At 48.7% G+C, this 26,380-nt stretch overlaps 1 protein-coding gene across 4 annotated transcripts; it reads left to right on the top strand.

Moving 5' to 3' along the window:
• The first annotated feature begins 4,750 nt into the window (after window positions 1-4,750).
• Window positions 4,751-25,549, top strand: MLEC (malectin). 4 transcript variants are annotated; one of them, XM_054006247.1, is made up of 5 exons: window positions 4,751-4,891; window positions 13,276-13,454; window positions 16,304-16,480; window positions 16,645-16,702; window positions 18,484-18,796. In XM_054006247.1, exons 2-5 carry the CDS (start codon window positions 13,290-13,292, stop codon window positions 18,711-18,713), a joined length of 630 nt encoding a protein of 209 aa, XP_053862222.1. In that variant the 5' UTR covers window positions 4,751-4,891; window positions 13,276-13,289; the 3' UTR covers window positions 18,714-18,796. The 4 variants fall into 4 exon arrangements, with proteins under 4 accessions (XP_053862222.1, XP_053862223.1, XP_053862221.1 ...); XM_054006248.1 differs by having other exon boundaries at window positions 4,751-4,884; XM_054006246.1 differs by lacking the exon at window positions 4,751-4,891 and adding an exon at window positions 5,309-5,533.
• Window positions 25,550-26,380: the final 831 nt, after the last annotated feature.

Consider the following 26,380-nt stretch of genomic DNA (forward strand, 5'->3'; position numbering starts at 1 on the left):
CAGCTTCAGTCTGAGACTTCCAGGGGTAAGAGAGAGAGAGAGAGAGAGAGAGAGAGAGGACCACAACAAGAATGACATTCATGGTCATACTGGGGCAAATGTGAAAATCATGAGGCTATTTGACCCCATTTACCTTGGGCAAGAACTTAGTTAAAAAATCAGGTTTCATCCAAACTTCAGCTGTGAAGTCCTATGCCAGGTCCTCCAAAGATCTTGTCATAGTCCTCCAGGATAACATAAGGACATGTGAGGACCTGACAGTTCTTCTGTAAAACACGATATGGAGGAGGGGGGTATGTGAGGATTAGGTGCAATAACTTTAAACCCTTTAAGGAGCAGTAAAGGACACAAATACTTTCTTTCCCTGGCAGTTCACCTTTCAACTGCATTTATTATGAAGATCTGAAAAAGTCCCTAAGACCTTTGACTTCCCAGTATCTTCACTTTTTGCAATCACCCCAGAAACCTTTCACTTCCCTGTCTCGCCACCTCTTGTGCTTTCCCGAGACATTTTGCTTCCCCTCTCACACCAACTCAGAGATCTCTTAGTAGACACCATCCACAGAGTCTTTTGACTTCCCTCAGTCTCAAGAGACATTTAATATGTTTTGCTGGGTCCCGTGTTTATGCCATCTTGGATTCTGGACAGTGCATTATGTAGGAATAGTGTATTGCTTGGACTAAACAGTCCCTATAAAAAGCATAAACACAAAGAAAGCACTGTTCCGATCTGATGAAAAGCTGCACCTACAGAAAATGCCTGATGAGTCTCTCTCAGCAGCTGTGGCTACCCCCATCTTGTTTCAGTACAGTTTGTGCTCTAACTGGTTTCCCATCCATCTATTCAGCATAGTAATGGGCACTCAAATAAAAAGTGACGGGCAGACAGGATTAACTGTGGCAGCAGAGAATGGAATGAAAAGCGTTTTAAACAGACTCTGCCCTGATGTTTAAAGAAAAGCTCTACCTGCTTGTCCAAGCAACCCGTACGTTTGTAAAGCAAGAGTCACATCTCACTAGGAATAACCTGTGAGATGTGTTTGAGAGTAGTGTTGTTAATAGGGTGACCAGACAGCAAGTGTGAAAAATCGGGACACGGGGTGGGGGGTAATTAGGATCCTATATAAGAAAAAGACCCAAAAATCGGGACTGTCCCTATAAAATCAGGACATCTGGTCACCCTAGTTGTTAACCACATTTGGCATTAATATGCCTCCTCTTGGCTGCAGTTGCTTGGTTGCTGAATGTCACCAATTGTATGATGTAAACTAAGCAGGGGTTCTCAAACTGGGGGTCGGGACCCCTCAGGGGGTGAGAGATTATTACATGGGGGGTCACAAGCTGCCAGCCTCCACCCCCAAACCCCGCTTTGTCTCCAGCATTTATAATGGTGTTAAATATATAAAAAAGTGGTTTTAATTTATAAGGGGGGTCAAACTCAGAGGCTTGGTATGTGAAAGGGGTCACCAGTACAAAAGTTTGAGAACCACTGAGAGTATGAGATGACTCCATCTAGAGAATTCAGTCAAGTTGGGTCAGATGCTACAGTCCTTATCCAGAACTCCTAATGATGCTAACAGGATGTTCTCTGCATCAGGATAATAGGATCTAGTTCTATGTCCATACAAATAAAATAAATTATTAAATAAAAAATGGAAATCACATTATTCCCACAGATTACACCTTTCCAGTTTCTCTGCAAATAGAGAAACTAGAACTGGAGGGCTGATGTAAATTAAGGAAAGAGATAGAAAGAAGGAAAGTGAGACAGGAGGAGTGGTAGATATGCTGGAGGGTAGGGATAGGATACAGAGAGACCTAGACAAATTAAGAGGATTGGGCCAAAAGAAACCTGATGAGGTTCAACAAGGACAAGTGCAGAGTCCTGCACTTAGGACGGAAGAATCCCATTCACTGTTAAAGGCTAGGGACCGAGTGGCTAGGAAGCAGTTCTGCAGAAAAGACCTAGGGGTTACGGTGGACAAGAAGCTGGATATGAGTCAACAGTGTGCCCTTGTTGCCAAGAAGGCTAACGGCATTTTGGGCTGTATAAGTAGGGGCATTGCCAGCAGATCGAGGGACGTGATCGTTCCCCTCTATTCGACATTGGTGAGGCCTCACCTGGAGTACTGTGTCCAGTTTTGAGCCCCACACTACAAGAAGGATGTGGAAAAATTGGAAAGAGTCCAGCAGAGGGCAACAAAAATGATTAGGGGGCTGGAGCACATGAGTTATGAGGAGAGGCTGAGGGAACTGGGATTGTTTAGTCTGCAGAAGAGAAGAATGAGGGGGGATTTGATAGCTGCTTTCAACTACCTGAAAGGGGGTTCCAAAGAGGATGGATCTAGACCAGTGGTTCCCAAACTGGGGTTTGTGAATCCCTGGGGGTTCACAAAATGTTACAGGGGGTTCTCGGGAAAAAATTCCCTAATGGCAGACAGAGCTGTCCATAGGGACCCCATAGGGCCAGCAGCCCAGAGCCCCTGGACTTCCAAGAGCTAAGCAGATCAAAGCAAGCATATCTATCACACTGAGATTTAAACTTCAAGACGACTCATAAGAAATGGAAAGGGAAGTGGATATTTTTTGCTGTTTTTAAAATTAAATAGGCAGCTAGTGTTCTTCATAATAATTTTAAAAACAATAAGTTTAAGCTGTGTTGTAACATGCGTTGTTTGTCTGGACTGCTTTCAAGACCTGAATGCTTGTGTAGGAGGAACTCTTCAAGTTGTCTTCTTAAATACCTTCATGCTGTTTCACATCTGATACTCCTTGATGAAACATAGGAGCCTTGTCTTATAACAGGCTTATTCAAAATGATACAAGCTACGAAAGGAAAGTGAGATCTTGGAAGAGTGTTGCCGTTTTCATAATGTAATAAAATACTGTAATGATGAATAATAATTAATAATAAATAGTGTGTAATAAGCATGTCATAAAAACAAATTTTATATTTCCAAGATCACTACTTTTATAATTTATACTCAGGTAAAGGAGAAAATCCCTGGATATATTCATTTTTAGGAAGGGGTTTGTGAGACTTGACATTTTAGTGAAAGGGGTTCAAAGGTTGTTAAAGTTTGGGAACCACTGATCTAGACTGTTCTCAGTGGTACCAGCTGACAGAACAAGGAGTAATGGTCTCAAGTTGCAGTGGGGGAGGTTTAGATTGGATATTAGGAAAAACTTTTTCACTAGGAGGGTGATGAAGCACTGGAATGGGTTACCTAGGGAAGTGGTGGAATCTCCTTCCTTAGAGGTTTTTAAGGTCAGGCTTGACAAAGCCCTGGCTGGGATGATTTAGTTGGGATTAGGTCCTGCTTTGAGCAGGGGGTGGGACTAGATGACCTCTTGAGGTCCCTTCCAACCCTGATATTCTATGATTCCATGACAGCTGGAAGGACAGAGAGAAATGGCAAGAGGTGGGAGAGAAGTGTGTAGGTGGGACACCAAGTGAGGACACCCAGATCTAAATAGTTTTCCTTTGACCATGTAGTTGTTTGGTGCTGGATGTCCTGCAGGAACTGCCCTACCTGGGGTCATGAGATCTACTTGGCTTCTTGACAGTTTCCATTATGAACACACATGAACTCCTTTCTTTCATTTCGCGATTGCGTGTGTGTAGTGGGGGTTAGAGCCTCCGCTTATGGGTTAAACCAGGGGCTGAAATTAAAAATGTGGCTTCCTAATCTGCCTGTCTCATCCATGGGCAGGCCCTGAAATGCCAGGCCCCATCCCAAGGTCAACTTCTCTTCAGGCACCTCGAGCACCCAACGCACCGAACTGGTGATGCTTAAAGAAGCGTTTCACAAACGTCCTCCCCCTCCACCAGCGAAAGAAACCAATCACCCCCTGCACCCCACCATGGGCTGGATCTTCACCAGGCGCAGAGCTGCTGCACCCAGCACCACATGGGGATCCCCCTCCCTGAGGCTACGGGGCCCCGGCACCCACACGGGGATCCCCCTCCTTGAGCCTACCGGGCCCCGGCACCCACACGGGGATCCCCCTCCCTGAGCCTACCGGGCCCCGGCACCCACACGGGGATCCCCCTCCCTGAGCCTACCGGGCCCCGGCACCCACACGGGGATCCCCCTCCCTGAGCCTACCGGGCCCCGGCACCCACACGGGGATCCCCCTCCTTGAGCCTACCGGGCCCCGGCACCCACACGGGGATCCCCCTCCCTGAGCCTACCGGGCCCCGGCACCCACACGGGGATCCCCCTCCCTGAGCCTACCGGGCCCCGGCACCCACACGGGGATCCCCCTCCCTGAGCCTACCGGGCCCCGACACCCACACGGGGATCCCCCTCCCTGAGCCTATCGGGCCCCGACACCCACACGGGGATCCCCTCCCTGAGCCTACCGAGCCCCGGCACCCACACGGGGATCCCCCTCCCTGAGGCTACGGGGGCCCGGCACCACACGGGGATCCCCCTCCCTGAGGCTACGGGGGCCCGGCACCCACACGGGGATCCCCCTCCCTGAGGCTACGGGGGCCCGGCACCCACACGGGCCCCCTCCTCTCCCTGCCCCTGTGCGGGGATCCCCGTCTCCCGGGATAGAGGGACTCGGGTCTGATAAGAATCGTCATTCCGCTGGCGACGGGGAAGGTGACGGTTGCCATGGGAACCCCCACAGGCTGAGCCACCCGCCTGCTTCCGTTCCGTTGCCTTCCCACAATGCATTACGTTCCAGCCGCGTTGGAGCTTCCTGATTGGTGGGACCCTTGGGAGCGCTCTCAGAGAGAGAGAGGCCGGTCTGGCCCGGGAGTGGCGGGAGGAAGTACTGAGGGAACATTGCGTTGCCGTTTTCCTCCTCTGTGTCCCAGTGGTCGCACCCAAGGAGCCCGGCCCGGTCGCGGAGAAGCTTCTCCCACTTCGGGCAAGTGGTGCGTTCCGTGTCCCCCCTCCCGAGCGGATGGTAAAAGCCCAGAGAGAGGAGGAACCTATCACCCGCTCGGGAATAGGAGACGTTCGGGGGGGGCGGGGGGAGCGTGGGTTTGTACCACTCCCTGCACATGGTGCGCGCCAGTCCCCACTCCCCCGGCCTTTGCCAACCCAACAGCCTTAGCCGCCTGGTACCTGCTTATCTCTCAACCAAACTTGCTATCCTGGCTCGTTCCTATTGGCTCGTCATTTTATTAATATACAAATATGGTGACTCCAATACCCAATGGCAGACGGGCAGGTAGTTAACATTCAAGACCACGGGCGGTGAGTGGTTGACGGGTCTCCCTCCTTCTGGCTAGCGGGTTCGGGTGCCCCCTTGCCGCGGCAGGAAGAGGAGGGCGGCATGTGCGGCGGGGCGGGGCTGCGCTGAGCTGAGAGCAGGAGCCGGGAGCCGGAGATGGGGGCGGCCGGGGCCCGCTGGGCGCCTGGGGCGGCTCTGGTGCTCGCGGCCCTGCTGGGGGCCTCGGGAGCCGGCCTGGCCGACAACGTGATCTGGGCAGTGAACGCGGGCGGCGAGGCCCATGTGGACGTGAACGGCATCCACTTCCGCAAAGACCCGCTCGAGGGCCGGGTGGGCCGAGGTGAGGCCCCGGGGGGAGGGAGCCGGAGGCCTGGCCACGTCCCGCCTCCCTCCGATCTGTTCTCGTCATCTCCTCTGCCCTCCCGCCGGCCCCTTCCCGCTCCCCCTTCGCCCCTCAGGCACCGTCCTGCCGCGCTGCCCCTCCAGTGCGACCAGCCCAGGCTGTGGCACCCCTGTGCTGCGCGCTGCCCAGGCCCGGGACGGGCAGGCTCCTTGCCAGGCAGCGGGCGGTGTGAGGTGGTGATAGGCGCGCATCTGAAGGGCACTTAACCCTTCCCTCCCCCTAGAGGCCCAGCCGGCTGCCCCGGCGTGCCCGCCTCATGGCCGGCTCGGTGAGCGCTTGGAGCAGTGGCTAACGGAGCCGTCTGGAGCCCGGCTAGACGCTTTCCCGCTCCCCTGGCCGGGGCTGTTTGGAGGCTTCTGGCTGAGCAGCCGACTGGGGACAGGTGCCAGGTGCGGACCGGGGCCTGCTGCCCACGTACCCTTACCAGAAGAAAGGCTCCTAGCCAGGTATCTTTTAAAGGGGGGCTAAAGGGACGGCTTCATCCGTCTAGGGCTTCGGAGCCCTGCTGGCTTGCGCCAGTCTGCACTGATGCCGGAGACCCTAAACAAGCCCTGAGGGGCCAAACTCCCGGGTGCAGCCGCCCTGCATGTCCTCAGTGCGCTAGGTTAGCCTCCCATCCTCTTCTGTCTTGTTTTCCCCCTCCTGCTTCCTCCTGGCCTCTCTCCTCACCTCTTCCTTTCCCCATTTGGCGCTCTTGGCTCCTCTGGAGGAGTTCCCTATCTCGGCAATTCTTGTCTCCAGTCACCCAGCAAGTGTTGAACCCTCCTCCCATCTGTTACAGCGATAAAGGTTCCCCTGCCCCTACACTTCTCTTTGAGTTGGTTGCCATTTTCCTGTTGATAACCTAAGCACTTGCCATGCTGGGTACCTGTTCTGCTCCTTCATTCCCTGTTCTGTAACTTCCAGTCATACTGAGGAGGGTTTTTGTGAGGGGAGTGAAGTGAGACAGGAAAGGAATCGGTGCTTGCCTTGTCACATGCTGTGAGCCATGTGGCAATGGAAGGCTGCCCTTAACACTCTGCCCTTACTCCTCTCCAGATGAGGAAGGGGACCGGGCTGATAGTGCTGAACTGCATGTGAACTTGTATAACACTCAGAGCTACCTGCTTCTGCCACCATGACACACTCTCTGGCCAGGTGCATACACGAGAGCAGCTGTTTGTAGAGCTGCAGAGTCTGACTTTACAGCATGTGCTCTGTTTCAGCAGGCAGGGGCAAACAGTTGGGAGGTTGGTGTCGTCCACCTCTGATTATATCACAATTCTAGCATGTGATCCTAACGGAGCATAAGTTGCTTATTTGTTCATAGCTGAATGGCTTCACTCTTCTTGAAACTGCTAGGGCATTAGTGTCTCATTGAGATGAGTCTAGATCTAACTTTTGAGAGGGTAGCCTCCAGCGGGAGATAGAAAAAAGGAAACGAGCACTTTGGGGACCCTGCATCAGACCTCACAGGAGCAGACTGTTTGAGGTCTCTGTATTGTCCATCAGAAAGCTGTAAATATCAAAGTGATACTTATCAGCAAGAAGCAACAGGAAGTTCTGTGGCACCTTTAAGACTAACAGATGTATTGGAGAATAAGCTTTTGTGGGTGAATACCCACTTGCATCTGACGAAGTGGGTATTCACCCACAAAAGCTTATGCTCCAATATATCTGTTGGTCTTAAAGGTGCCACAGGACTCTGTTGCTTTTTACAGATCCAGACTAACACGGCTACCCCTCTGATACTTATCAGCAAGAAGAATTTTAAAAGTAGTTATTTAGCTTCTGCTAAACCAGGCCTTTTTTGGGGAAGGGATGCCCACAGGAGCTGAGAGACTGCTATGTTGGCTGTAGCCTGCAAAACTGACTTGCAAAAAAACCACCCCTCTGTTGAGCATGCCCAGTGTCTCACCTGAAATATGGTAGCTCCCTGCTAACTGGATGAGTCTTGCAGGGTTTAGCCTTGTAAAACTTCAGGTTCCCTGCTTTAGACTGCAGGAATGTCATCTGAGGGGAAGTCTGTCCTTATGGACTGAAGTGGAACTTACTCTTGAAAGGTGATGCCAGTTTGGTAGCCTGACCATTCAACAACATGTAGCAACTTGCTTTTTCCAGAGAAACACTCCAGTTTCTGCAGCAGGGGCTGTAAGTTTGAAGCCCCACTGGGAACAGTCTCAGTGAGACAAGCACAGGGTTCAGGCAGTTTCCACAGCTGAACTGCATGTTGCATAGTGGCAGGACCCATTACCCAGTGATGGAATTCTACCAGGGGGCAGCAAGGCTGAGCACCTGCTGGTGAATGAGGAACCCTAGTACCTATTGCATGGGAGGTCACGATAAATGAAAATGTGGCTGCTGGCTCACCCACCATTTCTGGCAGTAGACCTCCAGCCCTGAGGTCATGGCAGGATTCTACATTAGCTGTGCCCTGGGTGAAGGCAGTAAATGGGAATACACTAGTATGGGGTACGTACCACTGTTGTAGCTGCTGAAGCAGTGAAATCAAAAATCCACCAGAGGGTGTAGGACATAGAATATGTTGCAGCTGCACTTTGGATCCTCAGTTCTAGGGTAGGGGAGGAGCCAGTCAGCACTTAAGCCTCATGAAGTGAGATGCTAGTTTCTTTATCTGCCCACAGCATGAATAATGTCTCTTGGGAGCCAAGTTACTGTTCTCCTTTGCCCCACTTCTGGATGTTCAAATATGATAATGGCTGAAGGTAAAGAACATGATCCCTGTTCTAGTCAGGTACTGTTATACCCAGCGTCAAACACTGCGATCCAGATTCAGGCTGTGTTTACACTGCACACCTTACAACGGTACGGCTGTGCCACTGCAGCCGCGCTGTTATAAGGTAAACCGTGTAGCTGCTCTCTATCGCCAGGAGAGAGCTCTCCTGGTGACAAAAATAAAATCACCTCCAACAAGGGGAAGTAACTTGGTTGACAGGAGAGCAGCTCCCGCCAACGAAGCACTGTACACGCTGGTGCTTTTTGTCGTTAAAACTTTTGTCGTTCAGGAATAAGTTCCATACCCCTGAGTGATAAAAGTTTTAACAATGAAAGTGTAATGTAGACAAAGCCTCAGTGTTAGGGTTACCATACGTCCTCTTTTTCCCGGACATGTCCGGCTTTTCGGCAGTCAAACCCCCGTCTGGGGGGAATTGCCAAAAAGCAGAACATGTCCGGGAAAATGGCGGCTCTGTTTAAGAGCCCGGCTGCCTGAACGCTACCGGCTTCGGGCAGCCCCGTGCCTGGAGACCCTGCGCCGCCGGAGCCCGGGAGGGGAAGTGCCCGGCTGGGGGCGCAGGGTCTGGAGGCACGGGGCTGCCCGAAGCCGGTAGCTCTCGGGCAGCCCGGCTCTTAAATAGAGCCGCGGGGACTGGAGCCTCCAGCCGCCGGGGCTGTGTGTAACTGACACTGGGTCAGTTACACAGAGCCCCGGGGTCTGGAGGCTCCAGCCGCCGCCGCTCTGTTTAAGAGCCGGGCTGCCCGAGCGCTACCGGCTTCGGGCAGCCCCGTGCCTCCGGACCCTGCGCCCCCAGCCGGGCACTTCCCCTCCCGGGCGCTGGCAGCGCAGGGTCTGTAGGCACGGGGCTGCCCGAAGCCGGTAGCGTTCAGGCAGCCGGGCTCTTAAACAGAGCGGCGGCGGCTGGAGCCTCCAGACCCCGGGGCTCTGTGTAACTGACCCAGTGTCAGTTACACAGAGACAAAGAGGAGAAAAGCCTCCAGCCCCCGGGGCTCTGTGTAACTGACCCAGTGTCAGTTACACAGCGCCAAAGAGGAGAAAAGCCTCCAGCCGCAGGGGCTCTGTGTAACTGACACAGTGTCAGTTACACAGAGCCCCAGCCGCTGGAGGCTCTGTTTAAGAACTGGGCTGCCCGAGAGCTACCGGCTTCGGGCAGCCCCCTTGCCTCCGGACCCTGCGCCCCCAGCCGGGCTCTTCCCCTCCCGGGCTCCGGAGGAACGGGGGCTGCCCAAAGCCGGTAGCGCTGGGGCAGTCCGGCTCTTAAACAGAGCCTAAGAGGAGCAGAGCCTCCAGCTGTGGAGGCTCTGCTCCTCTTCGGCTCTGTGTAACTTATACAGTGTATAAGAGTAACTTATACAGTGTTACGCAGAGCCGCCGGAGCCCTGGAGGGGAAGTGCCCGGCTGGGGGCACAGGGTCCGGAGGCAAGGGGGCTGCCCAAAGCCCGAGCGCTACCGGCTTCACGGTTTGCTGGGCAGCCTCCAGACCCTGCGCCCCCGGCTGGGCGCTTCCCCTCCCGGGCACCAGCTGCGCTGGGGAAGCGCCGGCTGGGGGCGCAGGGTCTGGGGGCTGCCCGGGAAACCGTGATGCTGGTAGCACTGGGGCAGCCCTTTCCCCCTGGCTGGGAGTGGGAGGGAGGAGGGGGCGGAGTTAGGGTGGGGGAAGGGGCGGAGTTGGGGTGGGGAAATGGGCGGGGCCATGGCCCGTGGAGGGTCCTCTTTTTTTATTTATGAGATATGGTAACCCTACTCAGTGTTGCAGATGCTGCTGGACTTGTAAAGCCTTGTCTGTGGTCGGGAAATTGCCTGCTGCTGATAATGGTGGCAGCACAATATCACTTAGCTGCAAGTGTAACAAAGGATTGTGTTAAGATACACCCATTATCAGCAACAGGTACCTCTTGTGGTGCAGACAAGGTGAACTACCCATTCAAGGCTTGGGTCTCCTGCCCATCACTGCTACAGCTGCAACATACAGCATCGATGCAGCTCTCCTTGCATCCGAAGAAGTGGGCTGTAGTCCACGAAAGCTTATGCTCTAATAAATTTGTTAGTCTCTAAGGTGCCACAAGTACTCCTGTTCTTCTTCTTGCAGTGATGGTGTCTACTACTTACACAGTGCCCTAGATGTGGTTGACCCTTCACACACACGTAACAGCCCAGAGGAATTTACCATTTAAATATGTGTACTCTGTAAAGCTTATAAGCTTTTAGTTTGCCCCACCAAAGGCTTATCTGCTGGTGACCTGTATTTCACTAGCCGTAGGTGTTCAAATATCATTATTAATTTTAAGGGGAGGCTGACCTACAACTGTATGATTAACACGTGCAGCTGCAACCTGGAGGAGAATGTCTCTTTGGACTTTAGCAATCTCTTTTTCAATCTGAGGGAAAAAAAGGGTTCCTTTTCAAACAGTGTGGCAGTGTTGTGGTTTGCTCCTCCCAAAAGAGTGTTTGTTCATGGTGTCTCACTGAACAGCAGCCTGTTACAATAACCCTGCTGCAACCACAGTGCCGGGCTCAGCAAGTAAGACTTTAACCCATGAGGTCAACTGCTATCTTCCTTCTCCTTCAACGGTTTTTATTGCACCATCATTTTAGTTCCCTCAGTTACTCATTCTGCTCCCATTTGTGTGGATGGGCAGGTAATGGCTGCAGCAGAAATCCTGCTGCTGATGGCTTAAAAGTCCTGGGATGGCATTTTAGGGTTGTTTCCCCTCAAGCCTCAAATTCTGATCCTGGGACTTAAGGGAGAAAGTATAACTAAGGGATTTATAGCATATCCAGATGACAAACAAATGAAGATAGTGGCTACTTTTGTTACTTTTAATGTGTAATGGTTTGTTTCTGTCTTGGTGCTTCAGTCATTCTTCACCACAACAAAAATACTGCTAATTCAGATCCACTTCCATTGCATCATGAAGAACTGCAGCATACAAATGAATTAGTCATTTGTGTGTTTGGGTGAATTCACTCTGATGGTCACTATCCCAGCCTGACAACAAACTTCCTTTCTCTGCAGGCTTGTCTCTAACCTGCAGCGTTACATAGGAGTTGAGCTAGTGTTTATGAGCTATTTGGACTACTGTAATTAGTTAACATGTAGCTGGAAAAAGAGATGTATTTACAGCAGGATGTGAAAACAGTGAGAGCTCTTCACCTCCTGTGGTTCTGATGATCAAGCCTCCATGACCGTCCCTCCTGGTTACAGAACAATAGCAGCCTTACCCAAGGGTTCTCGCTGTGTAGAACAGGTGTTAGTTTCCTCTCCGTCATTTCCATGGGCTTGGACATAGGTGCTGGGCTATGAGCTGTTGGCTTACTCTGCATTGGCCAACCCAACCCAATGTCTGTTTCCATGGAAATGGGAGTGGAAATAGCAACTGTCAGCTGACAGCTAAAAGCTTAGATCAGCTTTCACTGCTGACTGGAAGTGCCAGTTGTGCAGATGCCATCCAGAGTCTCCTCTATTCCATCCGATGAGAATAGCATTTTAGATTGTAAGCTCTTTGGGGCTTATGCCATCTTATGTGTTTGTAGAGTGCCCAGTACAATGGGGCTCTATTGCTGATTGAGTCCCCTGAGTTCCATTATGATACAGATATTAAACAACAAGGAAGGACAAACAAGTATTTAACCTCCATGCTTGCTTCAGATACCGGCACAGCTAGAAACATTCTTCATTGTGTAGTGTACAGATAACTGAAGTAAAGGCTCACGCACACATGTGGCTCTGATGTATATCCCATAAAATCATATGAGGTAGTTTGCATGGTCATCAGAGCCCTCGGGTGCGCACATCCTTATTGATTCAGGTTCCCTGCGTGGTGTTTGAAGGATTATTAGCAAGAAGAAAGGGGTTTTATTAAGATCCCTCTAATACATGCAACAGTCTCCCAGCCTGCATGTTTTCTCTTGGGTGGAACATGGCTTTTTAACGTTTTTTTAGGAGAAATTGTAATTAGGTTTTTAATGTCAAGTCAGTTGTAGGGGATGGGATTATATTATCTGAGGTGACTCAGTCCTAAATTGACTTCATTTCATTTGTGCACTGCATCATGTTGGTTAAAACATTAGAAGTTCTAAGTGCTCTTTCTCTAGAGAAGTCTGATCTCATGGGCAAGTCCTCTGATGCTGTAGGTCTGGCTTGACATGGGTGAGGCCTTATTTCTTGGGAGACAGGATTAGGGAGGTAAATGGATCAACAGGCTGGAAACAATGTCTGTACTAGCTAAAATACGGGGAATGCCCAGGGAACCATTTACAATGGACAGGGTAACAAAGGATAAGATAAACCTGGATTGTAAGCTGAGGTAAAGAGTAAGTTATGCATGGACAGTGCGTGCTGTACAGGGTTTGGTTTCTACAAAGTGATTTAAGCCAATTCCAAAATGTGTGATGTAGTGTAATTTGTAAACGTATATAAGGGAAGAGATTTGCTGTGTAACTCTGGATGTGTGGTATACTCTATACACACACCCTATCCTTGAGTCTGATCAATGTAGATTTACTATATGCCAAATAAAGGAAGCTGAGAAATTAGACTGGAGTCGAACTGAGATCTTGGGGAACCAAGTGGAAGAGGTCTCGGGGGAACCTTAGCGCACCCAGTCCGTGAAATAGGACCTTTTCTCTGCTAACTGGCTTGGGGATGGTTGATAGTCAGAACTGTGTTTCTGTAGGATTCAGGTTTCCTCCAGCCACTGCTCAACCTGCCTCCCCCTCTGGTGTACTGGATTAAAAAAAGAAGTGTGGCTGTTGGTAAAGTGGGGATGGGGACACTTGAAAGGAAGTAGTGCCCCCCATTGGTCAGAATTAGGAGGGACTATGGGGCCTCAAGAGAATTGGTCCTCTTGCAGGTGCTTGGAGGTTGTTTATAGAGTTGTCTTCTGCCGATGCCTCAGAAGTTAACCCTTCCATTCTTGTTGATTTTATATTTGGAACCCAGCCTCTGACTATGGCATGAAGCTGCCAATCTTGCGGTCCAACACAGAGGATCAGATTCTGTACCAGACTGAGCGTTACAACGAGGAGACCTTTGGGTATGAAGTCCCCATTAAGGAGGAGGGCGACTACGTTGTGGTGTTGAAGTTTGCTGAAGTCTATTTTGCACAGTCCCAGCAGAAGGTAAGCTAAGTCTCCCCCGACCCAGGATCCTTCCTTGGTTATCTCTGATGATGCTAATTTCTGTCTAGGGCTGTGTATGCCAGGATCCTGTGACATGCTCTTGGGGAGTTCAGGACTGAGAATCACCTTGTTACTCCCTGCGGAGGGTGAGAGTCTCATGGGAGCTAACCTCTGTGTCAGTTCCCTACACTCTGGTCTGCTAACCACCCAAACAGCCTCCTCAAAAACTTTGCCAGCCTTTACTTTGCCTTGTAGGTAAACCTCAGGTGCACTTCACTGTCCAAAACTCCATGTGGCGTGTTCCTCTGCAGTATCCAGGCTCAGTCACCGGACACTCCCAGAAATTACCAAGTCTGCTGTCTCCAAAGAGGCATATCACACACCAGCCTGTTAACTCAGCCGAGGGTTCACCCTTTACTTAACAGCACTCAGATGAATTTATAGCAAAACCAATAAGTATCTTAGGAACAGAGATGTAAGTGATACTGAGTAAAGATAAAAAGAACAGGAGTACTTGTGGCACCTTAGAGACTAACAAATTTATTAGAGCATAAGCTTTCGTGGACTACAGCCCACTTCTTCGGATGCATATAGAATGGAACATATAATGAGGAGATATATATACACACATACAGAGAGCATAGCTTGATTATCACTTCAAAAGTTTTTTTTTTTTTTTTTTCTCTTAATTAATTGGCCTCTCAGAGTTGGTAAGACAACTCCCACCTGTTCATGCTCTCTGTATGTGTGTATATATATCTCCTCATTATATGTTCCATTCTATATGCATCCGAAGAAGTGGGCTGTAGTCCACGAAAGCTTATGCTCTAATAAATTTGTTAGTCTCTAAGGTGCCACAAGTACTCCTGTTCTTTTTGCGGATACAGACTAACACGGCTGCTACTCTGAAACCTGAGTAAAGATAGTGGAAACAGATATGGTTACAAATAAAACAAAGTATTAACATGCTTCAAAGAGTAAACATAACTTAATGAGCTATAGTCCTTTGGCTGAAGCATTTTTCTTACCCTCAAAGGCCTTTCACAAAGTTTATGGATTTTCAATCAAACCAGGATCCAGTTTTTTCATGTATCTCCCCTCTACCCGGAGTGTGTCTCAGTGAAATGAGTCCCCAGAGGGAACAGCAAATCTTTAAAGTGTATTCTTCTGAAGGGTAACCCTAGATAAAGTTCTTGTCCCCTGCTGGCATGCAGGCGCTGTGTTATTCATGCTGTCTTTTTCATTCTTTTGTTAATGTGCCTTTCCTGTTGACTTAATATGCAAATGAAGATTGCTTATGTTGGCTTTTACCATGCTTGGTTTACATTGGAGGATTAGGGAGACAAGTTAATCAGCATTCCTTTGTCTAGGAACACTTTGTTTATTAATCCTGCCTGCTTTGCTGGGTTTAAACATATTTCCAGTATACACCTGCCATTTCTTAATTGTTCTTAATGATTATGATGACCAGTATGATCTAAGTTTTCATTTGATTCTTTATAGATAAATACCATGACTGCAATGTGATAGGTATAGTGAGTTTGTCAGGCCTGATTGAAGTTGTTGTTACATGACCGTGAACCCTTTGCCACAGGGTATTAAGGGGCTCTTAGGGTCACAGCTCCCGTCTGCCCTCTTGCACATCACCATCTGTGGTGTTTTATATGCATGGGTAGGAGTAGCCACAGAAAGGGGTGAAAGAAATGTACTAAGGGTTACAGTCATCTCTAATGTAACTCCACTGAGCCCAGTGGAGCTGCCCTAGGGATGAACTTGTTCCTAAAGATGCATTCCAAAGCGATCCTGAGCTCCCATATCAATTTCTAATATAAAGTAGAGCTCAATGTACTTGTCTGTGAAGTCATGTCTTCAACTGACTTTATATAGTGAAATGTGACTGACACTTGACTTTTGTATAGCACCTTTCTTCTGGAAACATCTAAGCACTTAATGATTCTTGCCCACCTTTGTGATTCCCATTTTGCAGTTGGGAAAACTGAGTCACGTGGGGGTCAAGGCCACACAATAACTCAATGGAATAGCTGGAATTAGAACCCTAGTCCTGATACCTTGTCCACTGGACCATGCTGCTTCCTACTTGGTGATTATTTTAAGCAGCAACATTGGCTTGTAGAGGCTGATCAGAAGGATGGAAATAATTGGATGTGAACAGGTGGCTCTCCTGATAAAATAGAGTTCTGTAGGATTTAAGGACTAACATACTTCCTTTTGTTTGCTCCTTTACCCAGTTTTGATGGTATCCCAGGCTATGAGTGATGCTTGAGTAACCGCAGCCCAGAGATTAGCTTCCGCTCAGTTAGCTGTTCAGTCTCTTTACTTAACTCCTCCCCTTTCTTCTGTGTCTGGTCTCATCTCTTTCCCTCATGTCTCTCCTTCCCCTGTTTTACCACCAGACTACTGGGATTAAAAAGCCAAGAGCACAATTTTCAGAGGTGCCGAGCACTAACAGCTCCCATTCAAGTCAACAGGAGGTGTGGGTGCATGGTACTTCTGAGGATAGGGCCTAATAAAACTCCCTGCAGTCCTCAGTACTGAACAGTAGTTATGGAGACGTGTTAGAGGCAGGATACAGGTTTGTCTATTTGAAACCATTTTGAAAGGGCTTAATTGTTTAACTTCTGTGGTCTATTTTTGGGCTGTGGGTCCTTCTCAATATGGAGACAGATTGCCATATGCACAGAGAATCTGCATTGGTTTGGTGGCACGTGCAGTAATAACTCTTGTCTCCCGGGTTTTGTAATGAGCACAGACTATTTCTGTCCTGTCCCCTCTCAGTCATGTGTCTGATTCCCCTCTGATACTCTCTACAATCTCTTCCACCCCTGAAGGTGTTTGATGTGCGCTTGAATGGCCATGTGGTGGTGAAGGACTTGGACATTTTTGACCGAGTTGGACATAGCACAGCTCACGACGAGATCATTCCCATCAGCATCAGAAAGGGGAAGCTGAGTGTCCAGGGAGAGGTTTCTACATTCACAGGGAAGCTCCACATTGAGTTTGTCAAGGTAACAAACCCTCGCTAGGGGAAAGCCCCTTCTTTCTCTTCTCCACCCAATCCCTCACACCCTGCCACATGATGCGGATGTGTATAGGGAGAGGGGAAGTGACTTTGATGGGTGGGGGGTATTCCTTCTTTGACAGCATTGACCTTTGTCTTCCCTTTCGCTAGGGATACTACGACAATCCGAAAATCTGTGCACTATACATCCTGCAAGGAACAGTGGATGGTAAGTTTTTAACTAATAATCCTTCAAGCCTTTTAGCTTGGAGGGCAATCGATTTCCTTTTAAAGCATGTGTATAGCACTCTCCGTATAGTAGCAGCCTTAACTGACCTGTCTCAGCCAGGCCCATCTCCCTCAGCTGTCCCCCGTGAAGTTTTGTCCTAGCGCATCACAGGTGTGTTGTCTCCCCAGTCCTTCACTCTAAGTATATGAGGCTGCTTCATTTGGAAAGTAGGTTGTGTGTCTAATTCAAAAACTGGGGGCCTTCTCATTCTCAGTGGCGATTAAACTGGCTAATAGCTAAATTCTTTGGCTGCTAGACATTGTGAGCAGCTCTGCAAAGATCTGGCTCTGGAGACCTCTTTAGCTAGTTATCATCCAGTTTTTCTGGCCTAGTGCTTTCGGTCCACACTGGGCTTCTGCCCCTTTGGCTCTGAGGATGCAGCTGCAATTTTCCCAGACTTAATCTCCCGAAATATCTCTGTGTGGGGTGTGCTTTGTGGGAAGAGTTAGCAGGAGTCCCTGCTCTCTCGTTGCTGTTTGTCAGAGCACTCAGATGAAATCTTCGTCATATGGTGGGTCTGTTTGCTGCGTTAGAGATCAGGGATTCCTACCCTGCAGGCAAGGAGTTGGCTCTGTGGTCTAGTGGCAGCACAGTCTCTTGCTGTGTGGGGAGTTTGAACTCAGGTCTCAGACCAGCAAGGACTGGGGTGTGGGTTGGGATGCATATTGCTTTGCTTTGGTGAATACGAGGAGTGGCACTGGCAGGTTATGGGGAAGCTGCTGTGAGATAGGTCTCCATTTACGGGTTGGGAGGCATTTGGTTATCAAGGCAGTAAGTCTTGGTCCTGCCTGGGGTCTTATAAGGCTGCCAGGAGCATTAGAGGTTGGGATGGGGCAAACGTGCTTCATGATGTAGCTCTTCCTGAATGAGAAGCTGGAGAGTGGTGATGTTGCTCTGTCCTCACAGGCGGGTTCTTCATAATGGGGCTCTACCAAATTTACGGTCCATTTTGGTCAATTTCACAGTCATAGGATTTAGGATAGTAAATTTCATGATTTCAGCTATTTAAATGTGAAATTTCATGGTGTTGTAATTGTAGGAGTCCTGACCCAAAAAAGAGTTGTGGGAGGGTCGCAAGGTGGTTATGTGGAGATTGTGGTACTGCTACCCATACTTCTGCGCTGCTGCAGGTGGCGGCGCTGCCTTCAGAGCTGGGCGGCCGGAGAGCGGCAGCTGTTGGCCAGGCACCCAGCTCTGAAGGCGGAGCCGCTGCCAGAAGCAACGCAAAAGTAAGGATGGCTTGGTATGGTATTGCCACCCTTACTACTGCGCTGCCGCTGGTGGCAGCGGCTCTGCCTTCAGAGCTGAGTGCCTGGCCAACAACCACCGTGCTCCGGCCGCCCAGCTTTCTCCCCTGTGAAATCTGTACAGTATAGGGTAAAAGCACACAAAAGACCAGATTTCATGGGGGGAGACCGGATTTCACAGTCCATCATGCGTTTTTCATGGCTGTGAATTTGGTAGGGCCTTATTCATATACTAATATTTGCTTCACAGGCTGAGAGTGAAGCCATCGAAGTATCTCCATGAATTAGGGTGCTTGTATTGGAGTGGAGTCCTGGCAATGTGTACCTGTCTATGGGGTGCCCCATGTACCCTGTTCAACTGGCTGGGTGTGGGTTGGGACAGGTCACAAAGGGACAGCTTGAGTCAGTTGCCTGTTGGAATCCTCTCAGCTCTTTGCAGTGTTCACAATAGTGAATTTCTTTCTCTTCCAACAGATGTTCCAAAGCTGCAGCCTCACCCTGGCCTGGAGAAAAAAGAGGATGAGGAAGATGAAGAAGAGTATGATGAAGGCTCCAGCATTAAAAAACAGGCCAATAAGAACCGGGTTCAGTCAGGCCCCCGGACACCAAACCCCTACGCCTCGGACAACAGCAGCCTCATGTTTCCTATATTGGTGGCCTTTGGTGTCTTCATTCCTACCCTCTTCTGCCTTTGCCGGTTGTGAGGGCAAGCCCCGTGCAGAGATGCAGTGGCAGGGGTCGCAGGCCAGGAGGAAAGGAGTCGGACCAAATGCGGTTGCTTTCAGTTTCTCCATATTTTTCATAATTTAAGGGAAAAAAAGTTCATTTGGAATGAACGGCAGGTACAGGTAAAGGGGGGAGCTCGCCTTCCCCCAGCCAGCGAGCAGCGAGGCCTTGGCTTCCCCTGTTGCACCATAAGCAGCATCCCGTCCGCTTCGGGGCACTTGAAATTAAACTGGATCCTTGCTGGCTGTCTGGGCTGTAGGAAGCTGATGCTGGCGAACTTTGGTCCATATCTCACACGGAGAGGAAGCTGCGTGACCCAAACGCTGTGCCGTTGCCAGGTGGATAATTGGTCTCAGCTTAAGAAGCTAAGCAGGGAAGCACTCTCTGAATGTTGCCTGGAAAACAGCCTTTGAAGTGAGACCTAGATGAGTGTTTTGGTCAGAAGTGTGCACAGATGTTCTGGTGCCTTTGGGTGACTAACAATTATGGGGGAAAGAGACTGGCTTTTCAACAGCTATCTGAATGTGTGTAGCTAAATGCACGATACTTCTCTGTCCTAAAGATACACAGGCTCAGACTTGCTGATGGGTCTCCAGGAAAGGTTCCAACTTTAGAGTGAGTTGCAAAAAGAGCTGAGGGAATTATTTGGCCTGATTTTCTGCACCAGTTGGGAGAGACTTTCCTAGTTTGATAATTGTGTAACGTTCGATCATTGCTGCGGGGGTTCTGCTGTGACCTGCAATAGGCTGGCTTTTTGCTGCAGAGTCTTTGCCCCGGATGCGTTTGGTTTCTGTATCAGTTGTGGCTTTTATTTCCTTTTTAATATTTTTCTTTGCAGTGGCTCACTTCAAGCCCCATCCCACCTTGCCCTCTCTAGTGTACAATGTCTCCCCTGGAGGGGCTGAGAACCAGGTGACCAAAAAAATTGAGGCTTTGAGCCCCCAATGCTTGTGCATCCCTACTATGATCAATAGTCTGGCAGCCTTAAGACAGAGTAGTGCAACCCTTGAAGCACTTTCCAATGACCCTCTAATCCTTCTGCATCAGCTGCATTGATCTGATCCAGTCTGCAGTAATATGAGATTGCAGTCTGTACCTACCATTAACTATCTTGCGTAGGCTTTGGAATATCAGGATGTGCCAAAGAATTGGATGCTGGCAAGTGCCAAGGTGCCCAGCCTCGCAGTCCTGTAGGATAAGCGTGTCCATCCATTGTGGAGAATCTGAAATGGATGGAAACTGCTGTAGATCAGTCTGGTCAGCTTCCAGGGTCACCTGATGATAGGTCTGAGCTACCCTGTTCACTTTCCCCCACTGAAAGTGGACTCTGCACCCGCATGAAGAGCATGTGTTCTCTGAGTGGGGTGGCAGGAGAGGCTGCTTCGCTCTGGATCCGAGTCTGGTGTAATCAGGAGAGCAGTGTGGAAAACAAAAGGCTGCAATGTGCAATCCACACACTCTTCCTGGTCTGGAACTGGAGGTCCTTGAGCAGCTGGCATCACTTAAGATCTGAATCTGCAAGGTGCTGAGCAGCTTCAGTTCCCATTGACTTATGGGAGTTGGCCGTGCTGCTTTCCTCACAGGAAGTGCCCGGCACCTTGCACAGCCAGGGTAAAGGGTATTCTCTGGAGCTTGAGACATCAGCCTTGTCAGCTTTCATTCTAATAACATCCGTCCTCTGGATCCTCAGGGCAGAATTCTCTTTGCCTTGGGCTAAATCTGTTTCTTTTGGCAAGCATCTCATCTGCTTCATACCATGCAGCTTGACTGAGAAGTAATCCCCCTGCCTGGATTCTGACTTTTCCTATCAATTGCTTTTGAGCACAATTGTATGTAGCTGCTCAACTCACACCTGGCCTTTTGATAAGCTAGACAGAGCTTCTTGGTGAAGGGTCAGCAGAGCTCTATGAATAGTCTGTTTACAGAAGCCAAGACATTTACTTTCTTCCTATTAATTTTCAAGCTGTGGAAAGTGGTGCCCAGCCATGAGTGCCAAGACAGGAGCTAGGGACACTGTCAGAGCATTGGTCCCCAAAGCAGCCATCTTTCTGAGCAAGTGCATTGCTGCTTTGTGTTTAACCACAATTCTGATTCTGTAAGTCCAGTGCAGAATATAGGATCCAACTGAACTTTCTCCCGTTGCTACTGTCAGCCACTAATGCTCGCACAAGCAGTTCAGTTGGTAAAACAGTCAGAGAATGCTTGACCGTAATGAAACCTACCCACGGGGAGGAGAAGGCCAGCAGTAGATCTCCAGAGCAAGCCAAGTTCTGAAACACTGGGAGGCCTGGGACTAGCAGCTTCATTCAGCTGTCTCCTCCTGGACTCGTATCACTCCTAAATGCTTATTTTTTTAATGTATGAGTCAATTAAAAAGGGGTATTTTGAGGACATTTTTTATTCTGAGTGGCAATGTCTGTAAAAATTTGTCTAACCTTATGATTTCCCCGGATCTCTTTGGCCATCATCTGATCACTCTAACACACTAGAACAGCACAGGGTTTGGAACCTTAATCAAATAGCAGGAACTTCTTGGGTTCAGCACAAACTACCCCGATTCATTAGGCAAACCAAGAACTTGGTCTTGAAAACAACAAGCCTTCCAACTGAGGAGTGTGCTCTTTTCTTCCCCTGAGATGCCAGCATTTCTTAGACACAAGTCTCCTTCAGCACTTCTCAGCCCCTGCACCTTGCACAGCTTGAGCCCAAGGGCCCACATCTAGAATCATAGGCGTTAGAGATGGAAGAGGCCTGTTAGATTAGTCCATTCCTCTGCAAGGCCAGGGTAGCTGATTTCCCCCTCCCCCCCCGTTCCTTCTGATAGTGGCAATGCACTTGCTCTGTGCTGGACTCCCACCTGAGGCTGAAGCAGCGTGTCTTTAGGTGTAGCCGGCACAGCATTAGGCTTCTGTGTGTTGCAGCCTATGTTTTTCAAATAAAATTAATTCAGTTTATTTGATTTTTTTTTAATTGGAATATTTTTTGCTCTGTTTACCCATAACTTGGTTATCAAGCCTTATCTTCTGCACTAGGGGTGAGGTACTCACATGGGTTTGGGCTCCCTCCCTCCCTCAGCTGCTTGCTGGGTCTCCTGGCCCCATGATGGTACTATAATAAAGCAATTTTCCTTTTTGCTTTCCTGTTCCAACCCTTCCCTTTCTGGCAGCTTCAGACTTCACTTGAAGGGTCTTTTTGGGACAAATAAACGTGCTTTATTTTTATTTTTTAAATAAGGATATTGAAGGATGGGGGTGGGGGGATGCGTTGGTCGGAGGGACCCATCCAACATATGAATGGATATTGAGGTCCGATTGTGGCTCGCTTTTGCCTAGATCTCTTCCTAGTTGCATCTGCATTTCAGCTGGTTAAGACTGGCAAGAGGTACGCGGCTTGGGGGTGGTGGTGGTTTAGGGCTACTTTATTTTTCTGTTGTTGATATGTTGGAATATCTTATCGTTCAGCCGTTGTCTTTCATTGATGTTAGTTTCCATTTGTATTTAGGGATGGATGGTTGAACAAATACAATCAGCAGGTGAGGCTGCTGCATGGTGGAAATGAGTGGAGAGTCAGTGATTGCTTCCATGACACGTTGCAAACTCTGGCTGGCTGTTTGCCTTTGGAATGGCTGCGCCGCTATTCTGCTTCCCTGAAGGAGGAGCTTTTCCATGGCCTTACACTCCGTTAGTCTATAATGCAGGCCAGTGCCCTGGGGGTTAGGAGACCAGTTAGAAACAATCAAGGTAGTGTAAAAATTCAGTATCACAAACAAAACAGCAGCGGGCAGATACGGACCTGGTCCCTGGGTGTGCGCATCCTTGCAATAGTGGGCAGGGTGGAGTGAGTACTTTCAGGCCAGAGCTCAGTGTACCTTGAGAAGCCTGAGGATGGACAGTTGTGTTCTGTTGGACAGATTGTTTAGAAAAGGTTTTTTTCTAAAAGCATAAAAAAAGCAACGTGATGATGATATGGGCTTGACTTGAACCTTCCCAGCCCAGGGTATTCAAACTGCAGGTGGAGATTCTTTGGTTTGTTTTTCCTCCCCACCTGCTGTGCCTAGGGTGTGGGATCTCAGAATAGTAGGCAGCCTTACACACCTGAGCCCTTCTTCCACAGTGCAGTTGGGAGAGTGAGGATCTGTTTCTTCCTTAACTCTGAATTCTGTGGGCGTTAGTAGCTTTAAACCAGCCCTGTAACTTTGTACTGTAGTGTTTGTGTGAATGGAACAGTATCTAACCTTTCCCTCTGGGATTGCAGGTGGAAGCAAGTGGAATGCCAAAGCAAATTCTTATGTTCATTTTTGGTGCCTTTTTGTTGTGGTTTGATCACAAGTCTGTTGGAAGAAGCTTCTGTTTCAAGGAACTTCTGTTTCCTCTTTAAATCTAACTCCTGGAGGAGCTGGTCCCTGATCCAGGCACTTCCCCCTCTAAAAGCAGGGGGTATTATTTTACCGTCCTGAGATCCATGCTCTGGAATGTCCTAGCTGAAGTACGGTGCTACTTGTGAATATCCTCTGATAGTTTCTGCTGTCTGGATGCATAGTAATGGATATGATAGGGGAACTGGTGGGCTCCTTCAGGTTTGCTCTCCCCAAAGAAATCTTCAGAGGGATGGGAGCTCCCAGGAAACATTGTGCCCATCTGTCCATTGTTTTCAGGGGCTTGGTGAAGGTCAGATTTTGGGTAGGAGCTTGGCCTTCAGCATGGCTTCAATCCTGCTTCTGTAGCAGTAGCGTAGTTTATGGCATGATGTCAACCCCATCCCGCATCAGGACCTTGCTAGTAAAGGGCTTCCCCTAGAGTGGCAATTGTGGCAGGGACTCTAAACCAAGAGCGGAATACAGTACTTCATCCCTGGCTTTCCTGTGGTTGAGACTGGACTAGCAGCAACCATTGGAAACATAGTCCAGTTTCAGCTGTAGCCTGCACAGTCTCTTTGGAAAGGGATAGAAAACTACTGGAGTCTGCATGGCTCTTGATTTGTAACAGATTCTGAGAAAGTGGTTTGGGATAAAACTTCTCTTAAACTCCTGCTAGTAGCAGACCCTCTGCGGCATCTGTCTGCTCCTTGTGCCCATTAGGGCAGGAGAGAAATCTGCTTAGTGGGAATCCCAGGGAGAGCAGGGTCTGGAATCTCAGAATCAATTCCACTATCTGGCTCTGCTACATCTCCATGACAAATCCATGCAAAGGTCTAATGGGACTAGGTTTGGGTTTTTTTTTACACACTTGCCTCTGTTTCCACCAGTTTTTTATCCAGTGATTAATTTTAAATAAGCTTAGGTATGTTTTCTTGAGGAGGAATATATAATGTGGGTTGGAACTGAGAACTCCTCCCACAAGTTCCTGATCTTGACGTAACGGTTAGGGGATGCTTCAGACCCATGAAACTTGTGATTATTTCACATCCAATCTGAACAGACTCATCCCAAGACTATGGTAGCAGGTGTACTTAACTTCTGGCATTGGTCTGTGAGGAGGAGGTTGCAGCCAGGGTTCTGTCTTCCTGGACTCTGGCTTACTCAGAGTTTATAGCTATATATTAAAGAACTATTTCTGAAGAGATCAGGGAAATGCCCTGGGGTGCTCTGTGCCTGGTCTAATCAGCATGACTCTCATTGCTGACATTGGTTTTTATTTTTCACCCCCAATAAGTGTTTTATTAAAAAAATAATAATACAGAAGTGCTTTCTTCCCTCCCAGAGAGATGCTGTCTGCTCAGGAAAAGTGAATAATCCATAGCAAACAGCAAAGGCTCAGGAGGCTGTGGGTAGAGATTAATCCCAGGGAAAGTGGGAAACAGCAGCTCAGACAGGTGTCAAGAGCAGTTTTTAACAAGTCTTGTTTAACCAGAAACTCTTCTTAGTGTGTGTGAATCTAGGAAATGCAAAATCTTTGAGCCATAGTTATTTCTTATTCATGTGTGTTAGGGGTGTGCTTATTTGTTCTCTCTCAGTGATTTGGTTTTAATCCAAGCATGTTCAGTCAGGATCTTGGAGTGAGTAAAACACCCAGTAGAGGCTGATAAACTTGGGCCAGGGCTGCTCCTGGAGACTTCTTGCACTCAAGCTCTTTCTGCTTAAGAAACTAACCAGTCTGTAAGGTGGCTCCAGGCTGCATGAAACAAAAGTAGAGTTCTCAGGGTCTTTGGAGAAATAGCCTGGATTGCCCAAGGCTTTAGCCCAGTTACAGTGACAATGTTTGGGTCCCATCTGCACAGCAACTCTTAACTGTGTTGTAAATGGGTCCCAGGACTTGGATATGGTTGTGTAGACAAGGCCTGAATGAGCTGCTTGCAGGTCCCTCCTTGCTAAGGGAACACTGGCTTCTTGCAGTCAGCTGATTTGTTGAGCATTAAGAACCACACAGTTGCAAGCTCTACTCAAGGCTGCAAGACTTGAATGACCGTGAAGGATATAGCAATATGGGGAGAAATATTAATTTCTTTTGGGGTAAATCTTCATCTGTATTAGTAATCAGTACTAAAGGGTTTTGAAGGAGGATTTTTTTTATTTTTTTTTGTTTTTTTTACTGTACATTGCTTTGTGTTATAACAACTTGCGGTGACTGTTTGTATCAATCTTAGGCCCTGGGTTAAAAGCACAGACGTCTATTTCTGATTAGACTGGCTTTGCAAAGACTTGTTCTTTTGGGGAGAAGAGTTGGGTGTGTGGGTGGGTTATTTTATTTTTGGTACATGTAGCTGTTTATTTTTTAATTTTCCCAGGATGTTTGGTTGAGGGAATGTTCTGAAATCTACTGCCTGGCAGTTTTAACCAGCAGTGTATTAAAGGAAAATAAACAAAATTATATTGTCACTTGGAGCATCTGGTGCTTTTAAAAAAACAAACAAACACGTGTTTTTTACTGCACAATAAGATTCCTTGAAGTGCTGAGATGGGCCTAGCTGTGTCCATTTACAATCCACCTGTAGAAGAGGCTCTTGGCTCCGATCAGGCAGGATGGAGGCAGATTCTGCCTCATGGGTGTATTATGATCTATGTCAATCTTTGCTTGAGACAGAAGGGGGGGGGAAGGGGACCCAGCTCTGAGCAAAGAGAGGGTATCAGGGTTACCCACTTATTCGGGTGTTGCCACCTTCCCCTGAGCTACAGGGCAGCACTTGTGGCATGGCAGGTGCTATTAATTAACAGGTAGTGTGTAGAGATTCAGCAGCAGGGTCTGAACGCTGTAAGGATTCTTTGGAGACACTAATGTGGCTGGGTGTTTGAGCTGAGTGTACAGCATTTTCTTGGCCACTACCAGGTTGGGTATTTGGGTACAAGGTAACTTGCATCAAGGGATGCCCAGAGAACCACTGCTGGAAGAAGGTCTGGGTGTATGGCAGATCCCATCAATCTAGGGACAGTGCCACCGCTGTGTATTCATGTGTAGATAAGGCCTTACTAAATGGCCCAGCCAGCATTTCAGGTGGGGCCTGTGAGGAGGGAAGGAAAAGCTCCATCCGTTTCCTACACAAAGCTACCTGCTGCAGGGAGGGAGGAGAGTGGTGGAGAATAGCACTCCTTCTTTTCCATTGGGCTGTTGGAGGTGGCTCCTAAAATACCCTTATTAATATTGTGTAACTAAACTGAAGATGGTGGGTTGTTTTCACTCTTTAGTAACTCTTCCCTTTTTCAGGATGATGC

The sequence above is a fragment of the Malaclemys terrapin genome, chromosome 16, assembly GCF_027887155.1.
Source record: "Malaclemys terrapin pileata isolate rMalTer1 chromosome 16, rMalTer1.hap1, whole genome shotgun sequence".
Classification (NCBI taxonomy): domain Eukaryota; kingdom Metazoa; phylum Chordata; order Testudines; family Emydidae; genus Malaclemys; species Malaclemys terrapin.

Excerpts from the sequence above, each read along its gene's own strand:
- MLEC (XM_054006246.1), top strand. The coding sequence starts at position 5,350 with ATGGGGGCGGCCGGGGCCCGCTGGGCGCCTGGGGCGGCTCTGGTGCTC. Across the intron at positions 5,534-13,275 it reads CGAGGGCCGGGTGGGCCGAG|CCTCTGACTATGGCATGAAG; the intron begins GTGAGGCCCCGG and ends TTTGGAACCCAG. Across the intron at positions 16,703-18,483 it reads CCTGCAAGGAACAGTGGATG|ATGTTCCAAAGCTGCAGCCT; the intron begins GTAAGTTTTTAA and ends CTCTTCCAACAG.